This window comes from Megascapheus bottae, chromosome 17 (assembly GCF_031878675.1).
Source record: "Megascapheus bottae isolate mThoBot1 chromosome 17, mThoBot2.hap1, whole genome shotgun sequence".
NCBI lineage: Eukaryota > Metazoa > Chordata > Mammalia > Rodentia > Geomyidae > Megascapheus > Megascapheus bottae.
In genome coordinates, this window is record NC_143525.1 from 16,267,862 (window position 1) to 16,285,151 (window position 17,290).

At 42.6% G+C, this 17,290-nt stretch overlaps 1 protein-coding gene across 1 annotated transcript in view; it reads right to left on the bottom strand.

The window, feature by feature from the left end:
- Positions 1 to 14,353, bottom strand: part of Map3k3 (mitogen-activated protein kinase kinase kinase 3) — a 70,133-nt gene extending 55,780 nt beyond the window's left edge. The window contains exons 1-2 of the mRNA XM_090349961.1: positions 13,992 to 14,353; positions 727 to 848 (exon numbers count right to left, since the gene is read on the bottom strand). Coding sequence (XP_090206087.1) covers positions 727 to 848; positions 13,992 to 13,995 — 126 coding nt within the window. The 5' untranslated portion in view covers positions 13,996 to 14,353. The remainder of the gene's footprint in view (positions 1 to 726; positions 849 to 13,991) is intronic.
- Between the last annotated feature and the right edge of the window lie 2,937 nt (positions 14,354 to 17,290).

A 17,290-nucleotide genomic window follows, 5' to 3' on the forward strand; every position in this document is an offset into this window, starting at 1 on the left:
GAGAAAGTGGGAAGGAGGGGGAGAAAAGGGGAAAGAAAGAGAGAACAGTAAAGAGAGAAAGACACTTTGCTAAAGATGCACACAGGATTTATGGGTGTCAATAAAACAGGCACTCTTACCTACCTAGGCCAATAATGGGAAGCAACAATAACAACAAAATCAATTACTATTGTCCTTGGAGTATATCATGTGGCACTTTAATTTCCCTTCCTAATATACTTTATGTTAGCTAATATCAAAACTAGTTTAATTTTTCCTGAGTACATACTAGTGGGTTTTTTGTTTGTTTTCCTTTTGTTTTTGTTTTTCAGAGCTGAACATCAAACCCAGGACCTTCATAAGCATGAGCACTCTACCACTGGTCTACATCACTAGCCAACTGAGTGTACACTGTAAGGTAGATGAAAACCTTTTCAGTTACAGAGCTTGGGTCTGACCTGTCAAATAATCAGTAAAAGTTAAAAAAATATACGATTATTGGCTCTAAAATAAGTGAAGAAATAATGTTTTTCCTCTGTAGGTGAAACGCTATGCTCAAGGCTTTGGGACTCCAGATTATGAACACAGACCTGACTGGGTTCAAATATCACTTACCATATAACAGAACACAAAAGGAAACAATAGCATTCAAGCCTGATACTGCGGTAGTTTTGACTTCTCACATATTTCCCACTTGAAATGTTCTCTACCACAACTCTAGTTAAGCTGTGCCCAAGACACACATACCTGCCTATTTGGGTGACCCGGGTCCTTGTTCTTCATAGTCTCATATCCAGATACCCGGGGACGTCGACTCATCTGGAGAGCCACCAAATCTTTCATGATCGAGTCCAATGCCTCCTGTTCATCTATATTGAAAAAGAGCATATAGGCTGAGATACTTAAATACAGACCAGCAAAGCACATTACTCACTTATATTAAGGAAGTTACACTTAGGTATAATAACACATCCTGTAACTACAATCACATATGACACCATTATGTCTCCAAAATATTAGATTATAGCAATCTGAATTTAAATGCGCTCTTAAAAGACCTCCAGTCATGTTTCTGGCAGCAACATTTGACAACTGACTGCAGCTAAGGGAAGTACTCAAATAGAGCAGCTTCTTTAGTTCCAGAGAAACATAATCAAGGAAAAAAAAAAAAAGCAAAGTTCCAGTGAAGAACAACACAGCATAGGATATTGAAGGCACTGAATCAAAAGACAAATTCAGAAAGCTGACTGGACACAGTTCCTATTCTCCTCTCCCTCTAGTGGTACTGGGGATTGAACCTAAGGACTTATACTCTATCACTTAAGCTACAAAAGGGTACTCCCAGAACCTTTGTTTTTATTGTCAAGCTAAGATCTGGCTAAGATGGCCATGCCTGCCTCCAACTCATAATTTTCCTGCCTCTGCCTCCAGAGTCAGTAGGAATACAATAAGCATGAACCCTCATATTGGCTTTCTGTTATTGTTAAAGACAGAGTCTCACTATTATAGCTCGCCTCAAACTCAAAATCCTCCCACCTCAGCTTCCTTAGAGCTCACATTGCAGTCGGGTACAACTATACCCAGCCAGTTCTATTCTTAAACCACCATGTGTAGGAAAGTATGTCTTAAAAGTAGCAAACAAGGCTTTCAGGTAGCTGTTTTGAACAGAAATTGTTTTACAAGCCAAGCCTTTGAATGTGTGCCCTCCCCTCCAATTCTTTACAAGTTTACTGGCCTTCTGCTTCCCATAGGGATGTCAAAGGGCAGTTCAGTTGTTTTTCTTCCCTATCTGATCAAGAAGCATTGTCTCTATCTCACTGGCCTTACTTTGAATTCCCATCTCTTGAAATAGCCTAGAGTACCAGTTTTCTCAAGCACTGAAGACAATCAACCAAAACAGAGCCCGATTCCATGTTTTAGAATTTTCTTCCAAGTCTTTAAAAGATCCTTATCCATTCAAATAATACTAAGGGACTGAAAAGTAAGTCTGTTGATATGGAAAGAAACCCGAGGAATGAGTTGTTTCACTTGCTTTGACCACAACTTAAGAGTCACTTGGAAACCCAGGACACACCTTTAGAAGAAATGAGCATAAAAGATTTCCCCTAAAGACAGTGCCTATCTTCCACTTTTTATCTTTGTCTCTTGGAAATAATCCAATACTTGGTGGAGAGAAAAGAACAGCTCTTCACATTATTTGCCTTTCCCCTGCTTTTAGACCAATCTGGTCAGGTGTCTAACATGTGCCCTGAAAAGGTACAGGAAAGTACCTACCAAGACTATTTTGGGGAGAGAAGGTATGGCTTAAGTGGTAGAGTGACCACCTATAAGCTCTTCTAGCTCAGGCTGATCTATTAAACTCCTTGCTTTGCCACTCAAAAAAATTCCACATTTTTGCCTGCTTGGAAAAGTAAAATTAGATTTAAAAGCTGCAAGAAAAACAAAGTAATAGCTTCCCACATGATTCCACTTTAAAATATATACAAAAATATTAACCTAGTAAGGTGGTACATGTCTATAATTGCAGCTCTTGGATGGCTGGAGCAGGAAGATTATGAGTTTGAGGCCAGCCTAAGCTATACATCAAGGCCTTGTCTCAAAACAAAACAGAAAAGTATATATGAGGCAACACAGTCACAATACTGACAGAATTTAGAAAAGGGGACAACAAATAAATTGGAAATAGTTATCTCCAAAATGACATCAGTCATAATTAAAATGCACAAATTCCATTAATTATGTTATACTTTCCAGCAAATTCTCTATAGGTTCCGAGAGAGAGAGAGAGAGAGAGAGAGAGAGAGAGAGAGAGAGAGAGAGAGAGAGAGAGAGAGAGAGAGAGAGAGAGAGAGAGAGATATTGTGTATCTTGAACTCCGGGCCTGGGTGCTAACCCTGAGCTCTTCAGCTCAAGGTAAGCGCTCTACCACTTGAGCCATAGTGCCACTTCCAGTTTTCTAGTGGTTAAATGAAGGTAAGAGTTTCATGGACTTTCATGCCGGGATGGCTTTGAACTGCAATCCTCAGATCTCAGCCTTCTGAGTAGCTAGAATTACAGGTGTGAGCCACCAGCGCCCAGCTTTGTTTTATAGTATTAAACATAATATATAAAGTTAACTATAACACCAAATTGGGACCAATATAAGGAACATTTAGGACTAAGTAGGTGCTGTCAGAGAGTTCTAGCAATAATAATTGAGAATTTCAGGGTAGAGTGTAGAACATTAGCTTAGCATGCTGAAGGTCTTTTAAGGGGAGAAGGATTTCAGTTGTCTTAAGTCAGACGTGAACTAAGATAGATACAATGCAAACACATACATATATAACACACACACAGGCAAATGTATGTACAGACACATACTCAAGTACAATCCACAAGAATACCTTCAGAAACATTCAAATTCTAAATAAGATAATGCTATTATGAGAGCCAGTTTATCAGGCTGACAAATTCTGTTTCCAGGAAGCTAGCCAATTCCAGGCCTTACTTAATGAGTAAACTTGTTTAGTAGTTCTAGCACCAAGAACACACTAGGGGAATGGTCTGGCACTGTTTGCTGAAATCTAGGACAACTGATACAAGTAAGGCATGGTTTTGAATCTGATTTTAGAGCCAAACATATTACAACAGACAGACAAGTTTGTCAACTGATTCTTCAAAATGAGGACATAAAGACAGGAAGTAGATCAAGTAACGCTTAGGCATTTCCTCCTTGAGATTTTTAACTAAATTATCAGTACTCCCTCAGTGTGGTATTCCTTAACAAATAAAACTTCAAAGAAACAGTTTTCTTAGAATGCAGCAGTTAGTAACATATACAGAATAGGAAAGACATGAATTTAAGGAGGCTTCAAATGCTGGTTTCAGATGGCTCACACCTATAATCCTAGCTACTCAGGAGGCTGAGATCTGAAGATCACAGTTCAAAGCCAGCCCAGGCAGAAGAGTCTCCAATTAATCAGTAAAAATCCAGAAGTGGAGGTGTGGCTCAAGTGGTGCTGAGCTCCAATGCCAGTGAAGCAAATGATTTATTCTCCCTAAACCAGAGAATTGCTCTGAGAGCTACAGAAATGATAAACTGAAGGTAAGGGGAGCAGGAAAACAAAGGAAGGAAAAGAAGGCTTACAAATTACTTCTTCTTCTTTTTTTTTTTTTTGCCAGTCCTGGGCTTGAGCTCAGGGCCTGAGCACTGTCCTTGGACTTTCTCAAGGCTAGAACTCTACCACTTGAGCCTCAGCACCACTTCCAGCTTTTTCTATATATGTGGTACCAAGGAATCGAACCCGGGTCTTCGTGCTTGCTAGGCAAGCACTTTAACCACTAGGCCAAGTTCCTGGCCCTACAAATTACTTCTTATGGTACCCAACATTTACTAATGCTAAAAAAAATGCTGGCTTTTATTATCATCAACAGGAATAAGGTCAATGGAAAAAGACTGGAGGCTTAGGTACTAGGCTAATCCACCCTAATACTTAATTTTGTTCCTGGATTTTCATTAATCATTACCAACCATTTACAGAATACTATCATGTATTATACATTAGAAAGTCTTAAAAGCTATATTAAGGTGTTAAAACTTTAGAATAAAAGGATAAACACCATACCAATGCAATTTCATTTTATTTTTTTTATTTATTTTTTTTTTGCTAGTCGTGTGGCTTGAACTTAGGGCCTGGGTGCTGTCGCTGAGCTTTTTCACTCAAGGATAGCACTCCACCACTTTGAGCCACTTTGAGCACCACTTCCTCTTTTCACGTAGTAAATTAGAGATGACAGTCTCACAGTCTTTCCTGCCCAGCTGGCTTTGAACTGTAACCTTCAGATCTCACCCTCTGAGTAGCTAGGATTACAGATGTGAGCTTAATGTTATTTTTAAAAAGTAGACTGACTTAGATAATGCACATACCAGTGTACATAAGCACAAATATATGAAATAGATTTTTTTAAATATGCGTTGAAACAAATTACACAGATGAGTTTATACAATTATAAATAATACAAAGATGCTTTCAGAAAAGCTACGTCAGTGATTCGAAAAGAAAGAAATGAAGAAAAAGCAAGTAGGGAATAGATAGGGGGAAAAGAATACCAGGGACTTATCAGTGAATAACCTTAGTAGAGTGGGAAGAGGGAAAGCTGGAAAAGAATCCTATGGGATGGGAACTTCCCACCTATGTAAGCTGGAGATTGTCAGAATCATTGGTATATGTATACTTATATTTTTCGATATGGTTGCCTGAAGCCTTCTGCCTTTATTGATCATTTTAAGGCCTGAAAATGCCCTTGGCAGAAAAAAGACCTCCCCACCCCAACATAAGAGAATGGGTGGGGGAGAGGGAAAACAAAACAAAAACCCAAGAATAGCATTACAGAGGACAAGGCCAAGACCATTAAAGGTAGTGGCAGGTATAGGCCAGATAAGTCCAATAGAATGGCAGAGATAACAAAATTTTATTAAAGAGTATCAAGAAGCTGACATCAAAAGAAAATTGTAAGCAAAAATTAGTGTGTCATGGCTGGGCATCAGCAGCTCACACCAGTAATCCTAGCTATTGAAAGGCAGAGATTAGAAACATCTCTTTGAATCCAGCTGGAGGACAAAACTCCATACACCCTAAACACTCCATCTCAGCTTGTCATCCAGCTATTCAGGAAGCTGAGGACAACCTCAGCAAGAAAGTGATACAGCACCAACCTAGACCAACCTAGTAAGTGTGAAGCCCTCAGTTCAAACACAAACACACACACACACACACACACACACACACACACACACACACACTAGTGTGCTGTAATATAACTTGAAAAGATTTCCTGAGAATAGGGGTGGTCTGATACACTAAGTTACCAGAGGCCAGGTGCCAGTAGCTCAGGTCTGTAATCTTTACTCAGAAGGCTGAGATTTGAGAATCTTGATCTGAAGCCAGCCTAGGCAGACAAATCTAGACCTTTTTTTTTTTTTTTTTTTTTTTTTTGGCAGTCCTAGGGCTTGAACACAGGGGCTGGGCGCTGACCCTGAGCTCCTTTTTACTCAAAGCTAGCACTCTACCACTTGAGCCACAGCACCATTTCTGGCCTTTTCTGTCTATGTAGTATGGAGGTAGAGCTCTACCCTTGAGAAAGCCCAAGGACAGTGCTCAGGCCCTGAGTTCAAGCCCCAGGACTGGCCAAAAAAAAAAAAGAAAGAAAGAAAGAAAGAAAGAAAGAAAGAAAGAAAGAAAGAAAGAAAGAAAGAAAAAAAGCATTCATACTTAAAAAGCAGAAGCTCTGATTCGGCACAGTGACTCATGTCTATAATTCTAGCAACTCAGGAGGCTGAGATCTGAGGATCTCAGTTTGAAGCTAGTCTAGGTAGGAAAGTTTGAGAGTCATCTCTAATTACTCAACAAGTGGGAAGTGGGAGTATGCTCAAGTGATAGAGAGCTAGACTTGGACAAAAAAGCTCAGGGACTGTGCCCAGCCAGGTCCAGAGTTCAAGCCCCAGAACTGATACACACACAAAAAAGTAGAAGCTCTTCATGTGACAGTTCATCCCTATAATCCTAGCAACTCAAGAGGCTGAGATCAGGAAGACCATGTATCAAGGTGAGACAGGGAAAAAGTTTGTTAAACCTTCTCTCAACAGAAAAGGGTAAGTCTGGTGGTGCACTCTCATCATCCCTGTTAAAAGTAGAAACTATTGCCAGGCACTGGTGGCTCATGCCTGTAAACCTAGCTACTCGGGAAGTTGAGATCTGAAGATTGTGGTTCAAAGCCAGCCCATGCAGGAAAGTCTGTGAGACTCTTATCTCTAATCTCTAGAAAAGAAGTGAGGCTTGGCTCAAGGGTAGGGCGGTAGCCTTGAGCTGAAGAGCTCAGGGACAATGCCAGGCCCAGGGGTAGGGTGGTAGCCTTGAGCTAAAGAGCTCAGAAACAGTGTCCAGGCCCAGTTCAAGCCCCATGACCCACAAAAAAAAAAAAAAAGTCCAAGGACAGTGCTCAGGTCTTGAGTTCAAGCCCCCGGACTGGCAAAAAAAAAAGAAAAAGAAGAAGAGGAGGAGGAGAAGGAGGAGGAGGAGGAGGAGGAGGAGGAAGAAGAAGAAGAAGAAGAAGAAGAAGAAGAAGAAGAAGAAGAAGAAGAAGAAGAAGAAGAAGGAGGAGGAGGAGGAGGAGGAAAAGAAAAAGAAAAAGAAAAGAAAATGCAAATCAAAACACTGTGATTCCATCTCACCCCAGGGAGAGTGGCCAAAATCAAGAACTCGAATAACAAATGCTGGCAGGGATATGGGGGAAAAGCACACTGTTAGTGAGAATATAAACTCATACAATCACTCTGGATGGTAGTTTGGAGGTTCCTCAAAAAACTAAATGTAGAACTTCCCTATAATCCAGCAACCACTATTGGGAATCTACCCAGAACACCGTAAGTCAGGATATGGTAATGACACTTGTACATCCACGTTTACTGAGGCTGTATTCACAATAGCCATGTTATGATAACAGCCCAGATGTGGATCAAGAAAATGTGGTACATGTACACAATGGAATTTTACTCATCCCTTAGAATAATATTATGTCATTTTCAGGGAAATGAATGGACCTAGAACAAATCATACTAAGTGAAGTAATCCAGGCTAAGAGAGACAAAAGGTGCAAGTTTTCTCGCATAATTGGAAGCCAGATCTCAACACATTTATTCACAAACAAACTGACTAAAGGAAGACCTACTTAAGGGGAGAAATACAAAGGTATAGCTCCTCTGAACAACTATTATCCAGTTTATCAAAACAAATACCAGGAAGTGGAAACATGTTTGGGGATGGCAAAGAGAGGGCACAGGAATGGAGGAAGGGTGAAAAAATGTGGTTATTATATTCAATGTACATCATGTAAGAAATAAACTGTAATTTGAGGATAGGAATGGGAGGGAAAAACAGAAGAAAGATAGGGGTGACAGTGATCAAGAAGCATTGTACTCATAACCTTACAGAATTATAAACCCTCTGGCACAACTACTTAATAATAATAATGTTAATAATAATAAGAAGAAGAGTCTTGTAGAAACACTTCCCATTTATGAGTTCCCTTGGCTAAAAACCCAGAAAAGTTGCCAAAAGCACCATGTCCTTCCAGAAACAGCCATCTTACAAGATGTCTGTTTACTATATCATGCATCTTCTCTTTTCCATATGTACAAATTACCAAAGTAACATTTTAATCTTTGCTTAACTGAAGTAATAATGTTATTTCTTCGTCTTGTCGAGGCTTGATCCAGTCCTACTAGATTGTCAGATCACACTCCTTACCCTAAAGTCTGTGCTTCAGTGTACTCTTGAGTCAGATTTTACTTTCTCTCCATGACATTTCACATACTTTTACTGCCTCCACCCTGACCAGACCCAGGGAAAAAAATTATTTTACAAGAAGTATGTGTAATATGGTCTAATCCTCAATTTAGTAGATATTTTTTTCTCATCAAAACATGGTGGAAGCCTGGTGCTTGTGGTTCATGCCTGTCATTCTAGCTACTCAGGAGGCTGAGATCTGAGGATCATGGTTTGAAGCCAGCCCAGGCAGCAAAGTAGATGAAACTCTTATCTCCAGTAAACTGCTAAGAAAGAATAAAAGTGGTACTATGGCTCAAGTGATGGAGTGCTAGCCTTGAGCACAAATAAATTCAGGGAGAGCACCCAGGTCCCGAGTTCAAATTCCAGGACTTGCAAAAAAAAATATTGAAATAGTTATGTGTAGCCAGTGGCTCATGCCTTTAATCCTAGCTAGTCAGGCGACTGAGACTTTGAGGACTGAGGTTCAAAGCCAGCTAAGGCAGAAAAGTTTGAAAGACTTCATATCCTATTGGATATGGACAAAAAAAAACCCACTGGGTAGAGGCATAGCTCAAGTTGAAAAGTACCATTCATGTGTGAAAAAAAACTGAACAAGGGAGAGAGCAAGTGAGAGAAAAATGGGGGGAAGGGGCAACAACGTTTGACAAGAAATGTACTTATTACCTTACGTGTGTAACTGTAACACCTCTGTACATCACCTTGATTAAAAAAAAAAAAAAAACCTGAGCAAGCAGAGTTGAAGACTCGGTACTAACAACACAACAAAAAAATTGGTGTGGGGGCCAGGAGTTTGGCCTAGTGGTAGAGTGCTTGCCTAGCATGCACTAAGACCAGGGTTCGATTCCTCGGTACCACATATATAGCAAAAAGCCAGAAGTGGTACTGTGGCTCAAGTGGTAGAGCCCTAGCCTTGAGAAAATCCAGGGACAGTGCTCAGGCCCTGAGCTCATGCCCAGGACTGGCAAAAAAAAAAAAAAAGAAAGAAAAATTGGTGTGACGGTATAGGTTTTTAATCCCACTCACTACTTGGGAGAAAGAGGCAGCAATTCCAAATTCAAGCCCAGGCTGCACTAATATAATATAGCAAGGCTCGATCCCAAAAAATGAAACTAAACAAGACAATATAGACATACACAACTCAAAAAAACATGGTTGAAACTTTGCTAGCTCTCAGTCAAATCCTGGTATTTACATTTGTTTGTAGGATATATAATGAATAGTAACTGATGGTTCAAATTTTTTAAAAACATATATTAAAGGAATAGAAACTGTAGATTATGTGTATAAAGCCATTCATTACAGTACGTACAATCAAGCCCTGTTGCACTTATTGGTTGAGCATCCCTAATGTGAAAATCCAAACTTAGAAACCAACTAGGGATGTTTAACCAGTAAAGTCTATGCAAATATTTTTTAAAAACCAAATAAGGGGCTTGGAGTGTGGCCCAGTGGTAGAGTGCTTGCCTAGCATGCACGAAGCCCTGGGTTGGATTCCTTGATACCATACACAGAAAAATCTGGAAGTGGTGCTGTTGCTCAAGTGGTAGAATGCCAATCTTGCGTAAAAAAAGCAGCTCAGCCAAGTGCAGTGGCTCACTCCTGTAATCCTAGCTACTCAGGAGGCTGAGATCTGAGGATCCTGGCTTATAGCCAACCCAGGCACTAAAAAGTCTGTGAGATTCTGATCTCCAATTCATCACCAGAAAACTAGAACTGGTGCTGTGGCTCAAAGGGTAGGGTGGTAGCCTTGAGCTGAAGAGCTCCAGGACAGTGCCCAGGTGCAGAGTTCAAGTCCCACAACCGACTAAAAAAAAGGGGGGGGAGGAAGCTCATGGATAGTGCTCAGGCCCTAATTTTCAAACAAGACAACAATACTAAGTACTTGGCAAATGAGTAAAAATTAAATTAACTCACATAGAACCGGGAAAGCTGCTTTTTTTTTTTTTTCCTTGCCAGTCCTGGGCTTGGCTCAGGGCCAAAGCAATGTCCTTGGGTTTTCTCAAGGCTATAGCTCTACCACTTGAGCTACAGAACTACTTCTGGATTTTTTTCTATGTATGTGGTACCAAGGAATCGAACCTGGGTCTTCATGCATGCTAGGCAAGTATTCTACCATTAGGTCAAACTCCAGGCCCTAGGAAAGCTGCTTTTTATCCTCTATGTATTCCACTATGTAATACTCAATCGGATGACTATTTGCTTTTGACAAATATCTGCGATTCAGTTTTAAAAACCAACCGTTACTTTAAAAAATATTAAAAATCTACTCACAGCTGGTGGCTCACCCCTATAATCTTAGCTATGTGGGAGGCTGAGATCTGGATAGTGCTTCAAAGCAAACCTGAGCAGAAAAGTCCCTGAAATCAGTAAAAAGCTGGCCTAGAGGCATGATTCAAGTGGGAAAGTACCATCTGAGCATGAGGCCTTGAGTTCAAAAACTGGTACTTGGGGTGGGAGTGAGGGAAAAAAATCAACTCATGATATAGGGACATAATAATTTATTGTCATTCTAGTTTCAATCAAAATAGTACCTCACCATCTGAGTCTACACCATCTGAACAGAATCTAGCAAAACTGAATTGAGACTGGTCTTACAGGGAGTTCCCAGGCACTTTGGAACTCTAGTAACAAGATTTTTCTCTTTGTAAATCACCATGGTCACTTCAAACCAAGTTGTCAATTCAGAATCAGACTGTCTTTAATTCTGTACTCAGTTCATTGAAGATTCCTGTAACGTTTCCCAATGGTGATATACTTTTCAGTAATATATCCCATTAAATTTCAGATTACATTTATAAAAATGATAAACGCTGCAAGTGGTGCTGTGGCTCAAGGGGTAGGCCGGTAGCCTTGAGCTGAAGAGCTCAGGGACAGTGCCCAACCCAGAGTTCAAGTCCCATGACCGGCAAAAAAAAAAGATAAACACTAACAAATGAGTCTCTAGTATTATTGAAAGCATTAGCCACTATAATTACTAAAACTGGGAAGGAACTCTCTAGTGACCAAGAAAAAGCAACCAGTTAATCCCAACTTTAATATCAACATAGTACCAAAGCCAAAAAAACAAAATATTTCCTATTATTTACAGGGATAAGTGTAGTTTCCACTAGAAATTTACTGAGGCTAAAAGCCAATATAAAATTTGATCTGTTTTTATTAACAACCCAGGTTGTCAAATAGGCTTGAGTCTGGGGCATAGAACAGCTCAGGAAAATATGACTATTAACCAGAGAACCTGAAGGGCAGGGACTCAAATTAGTTTTAGTCCTTTCCTCACTGGCCTGGAGTTTAAGTATAAACAAAATATTAAGGAGTCTGTGTTTCCCCTGTGTCAAACTCTTCAGTTTGTTTGCTTATTAAGTGCTGGGAATTGACCCCAGAGTCTTGTGCTTGCTAACTGAATTTATTTAGAACTATAACAACCAGAGAAACTAAAGTAGCAATAAGATTTTCATCATTTACAACATGTACCCAGTATTTCAGAGATTGTCTATGGCGTCCATATATCTATACTGTGCTCCATAAAACGTACCTTCAGTTAAAATAACCAGGCCTCTAGGAAATTAAGAATTACCAACAACTATCAATGTTAGCTCTAATTATGTTTCAAGATCATCTACAGAAAAGAGAAGAAAATAGCATGGGAAGAAAATTCTAAAAGAAAGCCAAGATGATGGTTCTTAAACTAGCTTGCCCAATAATACTGCAGTCACCAGGCAAGTTCATTCCCCTTTCACTGTTTCAATCTTTTCATGTGTAAGGGACATGAGGACAAATGAGAAGATAGTAAGTTCTTCGTCCATTCTGTCTTTGGAACTCTAGATCTACCTGTACAGTTCACTTCCTCCCCAGCACTGCCTCTACTTACTCTTGAAAACACCTTGAGATGTGAAAACAGGTTCACATCAATATTCACTATAAATAAGATGTATATAGCCCTCATACATAGGTACTCTCAATTGGTTTTGCAGTCTAGGTTTGAAATGGGAGGTCTGCACACTCTCAAGTATTTCACACCCCCCATTTGAGACTTAAAACTATCACCACAGGACTGGTGGAAAGACTTTCTAGAAAAACTATCATAATTCGTGTGTACAATTCAATCAAGCTCTAGTGCAATTTGTAATAGAGGATAAATGTTTGTAGCCTAGGGACAAAAAAATAAAGATTTTTGCCCCATTTACAGTATTCAATACTTATTTGTTGAAATATATACTTAAAAATCTTACTAGATTCCTTTTATGTCTAACTTTCACCAGAGAGCTTCCCCAGCAAATACTTCTGAAGTACAGCAGAGAAAGGAAACCGTCTAGCAAATGAATAAATCCTTCCCACCCTGTATAAGGAACACAATGCATGAAATAGAACAAGGCAATGTCTTTAAAGTTAAAATGTGGCCACAGGCCACAAATATCTGGCCAATGTGACATAGCACATACTTAATCTCCTACAAAAATGACTTTGACTTTGCTATAGACCAAAGCAAATATTAACATTTCCTCTTCATGTGGGGCATTCACAGCAGCAATGGGTGTTTTCACAAAAGATCTTTTTTTTTTTTTTAAACTCAAGTTTTAACATTTTTTATTTAGGTCAGTACTAGATGTTTTGCAAAATGTGAGATCAGAGAGCACAGCATCACACCTGCTCCTAACAGAAGCAGAGTACATTTAGTATGTTACTTGCTATTACTTCAGTCTGGTAATTTACTAAAGTATCCAAAAGAATGAGAAATATTTAAAAAAAAGAATGAGAAATATAATTCTGTCCCAATGCTGAGACATCAAAAGCTCTTTTTAGATTACATCTTCACGGGAGAAGTTGAAAATATTGACAAAAAATGAAATGATATCATAGAGTCTTGGGTGGCGAGTTTCTTTCAAAAGTTACATAATTAAAGGGATACCGTCAGATAAAAAAACCAAAACAGTGAATGGAAATAAAACACTGAGATTGCACTTTTCAAACGGTGAGGAGGGAGCCAGTAACTCGCAGCACCCAGTCCTCCCGGCCGTCCATCCAGCCCTCGGCGTGCGGCACAGCACGCACTTCCCTACCACGCGAGCGAGCTCCGCGGAGGGCATTTAATCGCCTCGCAGGCGCGGATCCCCGCACGCCCTCCCCCCAGCGCTAGGACGCGCACGGAGCTCCACAGCTTCGCAAGCCCCGGGAACTCACAGGCCGGCCTGTGTGAGCAAAGGGAAGGAAATGACACAGGCAGGAAAAAAAAAAAAAAAAGCAAATCAAGGAAAAGACACAACAGCAGCTGGGCCTGCACCAGGCTCCAGCCCAGGCCCCATACTGAGCTCTCCCTCCCCCGCCCCCGCCCTGAGTTCCAGGGCCGGCTCGCCGGGGCTGGAGCGTGCGGCCCGGCCGAGCCCGGGCACTCGGTCCCGCCGCCTCCTCCTCCTCTGGATGCGACCGCCGGGCCACCCGGAAAGAGGGCTGCCGTGTAGGTTCGGCCTTCGGGGCCGCCCCCAAGAGCCCCGGGAACCTAGACCCCCTCCACCCGGGCCGCGGCACCCCGAGCAGGCTGACCGACTGGCAGCCGGCGGTCCTCAGCCCCGGGCCGGGTGGACGGTCCATGCCTGTCAGGCGGTGGCCCGCGCGGTTCTCCTCCCCTCATCCTGGGGCGGGGCATCGCGAAGCAGCGCGGGCACAGGCCGGGGCGGTGGCGACACTCACCCATGGTGGCGATGGCGGCGGCGGCGGCGGGGACCCAGAAATGTCAGCTCCGCAGCCGGGGCTGCATGCCGGGGGCCGGGGCGGCGGGGACGGCGGCGGGCCTGGCTCCGCGCGGGGGCCGCAGGCTGCGCTGGCTGCGCTCGGGGCCCCCGCCGCCTCCCCAGGCTCCGGCTCCGGCTCCGGCCGCAGCCGGGCGCTGTGGCATGAGCAGGGTGGCCCGCTACATCCCCGGGACTCCCGGGCTCTCGGCGGCGCCCTTCGGCCCGCCCGCCCGCCAGTCTCTCAGTCTCGAACTTGCTCCGTCGGGCCACCGTTCTCCACCTCAGGAACGCTCAGAAAAACAAACCGCTGGTCGCACAGCTCGCCTCCCTGTCTGTCACTCACTTCAGAATTCGCGAATCACAGGTCGCCCCTGGACCTTCATCCCGCCCCCATATCACTTCACCAGCCAATAACCAGGAGGATGCCAGCTACCCGGTACCTCACCGCCCTCCTCCAGATCCCTTCCAACAGCCTCTCTGCTTCAGCTAATGAGCAGCCGCATCCGACGAGCCAATCCCGCCTACTTCAGAGGATGCCAATAGGCGAATTCAAGGCGGTTTCCGAGGATGTCTGGCGGCTGCCAATCATCGAGACAGCGCCCGGTTCCTCGATCTACTAGCCAATCATAGAGAGGGCCCTGAGCACCCGCCTCTGCACATCCCTCGCTGGCGCTCTCGCCCTCTCTCCCCGGGAGGTGTCAGTTCCTCCAATCACAGCTCCCGCTTGAGGCTCCGCCCACATTTCCACCTCCTGTCAGTCACCGTAGGCTCTCCGCGCGCGGGCTGGCGTAGTGCCTCGCGGGCTACTCGGGAGCTGGGCTTCAGGGGGAGGCGGCTGTGGAGGCTCTCGGCCCTTGGAGCCCTCTAGTTTCTCAGCGGCCCCTGCATTCTGGGCGGTTCCGGAAGCCGATGTCTTGTTCCTCTCGGTGCCCAGCGCGGGCGCGTTCTGAGTGGGGACGCTTGCCGGGAACAAGGCGCCCTGGCCCCAGCTCCCCTTTCCCTGGGTCCCCGGTACCTCTCCCCCAGACAGCTGGGATAGTTCAGGAACTGAGGGTCCCCACGGCCTGTGAGTTCTCCCAGAGGCGCTTTTCGAAGATTTCTCTGTAGCCAGGCGCCAGTGACTCACGCCTGTAATCCTAGCTACTCAGGCGGAGATCTGAGGATGGAGGTTCGAAGCCAGCCTGGGCAGAAAAACCTGTGAGGCTCTTATCCAATCAACCACCAAAAAGCTGCAAGTGAAGCTGTGGCTCAAGTGGTAAGAGCGCTAGCCTCGGGCAAATGAAGTTTCCTGACAGTTTGCAGGCCTTGAATGCAAGCCCTAGGGCTGGCAAAAAAGAAGAGGAAAGGAAAAGAAAACCTCCACCCTAGAGAGGATCTATGTCCTGCCTAGATATGCAACGCTTGACAAAAATTGCTTCATATTGTTTTCTGGTGTGAGTATTTTCCATGTCACTAAAGATTGTTCCAAGACAATTGTACTGGCCACATGATGTTTCAAAATAGTGACTATAATTAATTTCCCCCAACCCCATATTGTTCGACATTCAATACACCCACATCCAATTCCGAGTACACTACAGTTAATATGGGCTCCCTTCCTCTGGTCACCAATTCAGTGAAATATGTCACACTCCACCTAATTTTAAAATGTCAGTTTTAACTGTTACCTAAGAATTGTTGTTGGTGGCTTCATCTTCAGTGTTAAATGCCTTAAGACTTAACTATGGCTCCTCCTGTATCTCCACACCCACCCCTTAACCAGCCCCCTTTGTACTATTTTTCTCCTACCAGTGTTCATGTCTCATATTCCCACTTAATCAGGTGTTCCTTTATTAGTGTACCTTAACTATCATAATCTCTTCTGGGTAGAAGAATAAAGGAGAGCGTAGTACTTACTAATAATTTATGATAGTACAGGCATATTATTTCATTTAATACTTCTAAAATAGTATTAGTGGAATAACTCAATAATAATAATAACTGAATAAAAATTCCAGTAATTATTGAATATATTTAGCCAATACATCCAGCCAAAAGTATTATTGGCTGTTTTGTTTAAGGCAGCATCTTGCTAGGTAGGCCAGACTGCCTTAAACTCTTAATCCACTTTGTCTCAGCCTTCTACTTAATAGGAATACAGACCTGCACCACCATGCAAAGACTTATGGGCACTAAGATGATGAAAATAAAACCCAGAGGTTAAGTTCCATTTCTATTCTTTATTTTTCCAGTCCTTGGGCTTGAACTCAGTGCCTGAGCACTGTCTCTGGGCTTTCTCAAGGCTACAGTACCACTTGAGCCACTGCACCACTTCTGGCCTTTTCTATGTATGTGATACCAAGGAATCGAACCCAGGTCTTCGTGCATGCTAGGCAAGTTTTCTACCACTAAGCCAACATCTTGGCCCCTTAAGTTCCATTTCTAAGGGTAGTGGAGCCAGGATTACCTAACTCTCAAAGACTGTGTTCTTGCATTAGGCCATTATCCATGATTTATCCCTGCCAGATAATAATTTCATTAATTTCAATAGTTTTAATTTAGTTAATCGAATTATTTTTGATGTGCTGATCAAGCACTCTACCACTGGGATATTACCCCTCACCCCTCAGTATTTAATCTAAATTACTTAGAGTTAAGTTCTAGCTGCGGGCAGAGGTGCAGGCCTTTAATCCTAGCACCTGGAAGGCTGAAAAGGAAGACTGAGAGTTCCAAACAAGCGCAGGTTTGCTGAGTTTATGGTCAGTCTGAGCTACCTAGCAAGACTGTCTCAAAAAAAAAAAAAAGACAAAACAAAACTGAAGATCACATACCATTTTAGGTGTTTTGGGGTTTTTTTTCCACCCCTTAAGAATTAATTTGGGCTGGGAGTTTAGCCTAGTGGTAGAGTGCTTGCCTAGCATGCATGAAAACCCGGGTTCAATACCTTGGTACCACATACATAGAAAAAAGCCAGAAGTGGTGTTGAGGCTCAAGTGGTAGAGCTCTAGCCTGAGAAAGTCCAGGGACAGTGAGTGCTCAGGCCCTGAGCTCAAGCCCAGGACTGGCAAAAAAAAAAAAAAAAAAAAGAATTAATTTTACTGGTAGAAAGAGAAGGGATGACATTGTCCAAAAAGAAATGTACCAATTACCTGACTGATGGAACGGTAACTCCTCAGTACATTACCTTCATAATAACAAAAGAAACTGCTTAATGAAAATAATAGGACTTTATAGCAATTGTTATAATAAAATTATTTACATGATTCAATTGATTTATTT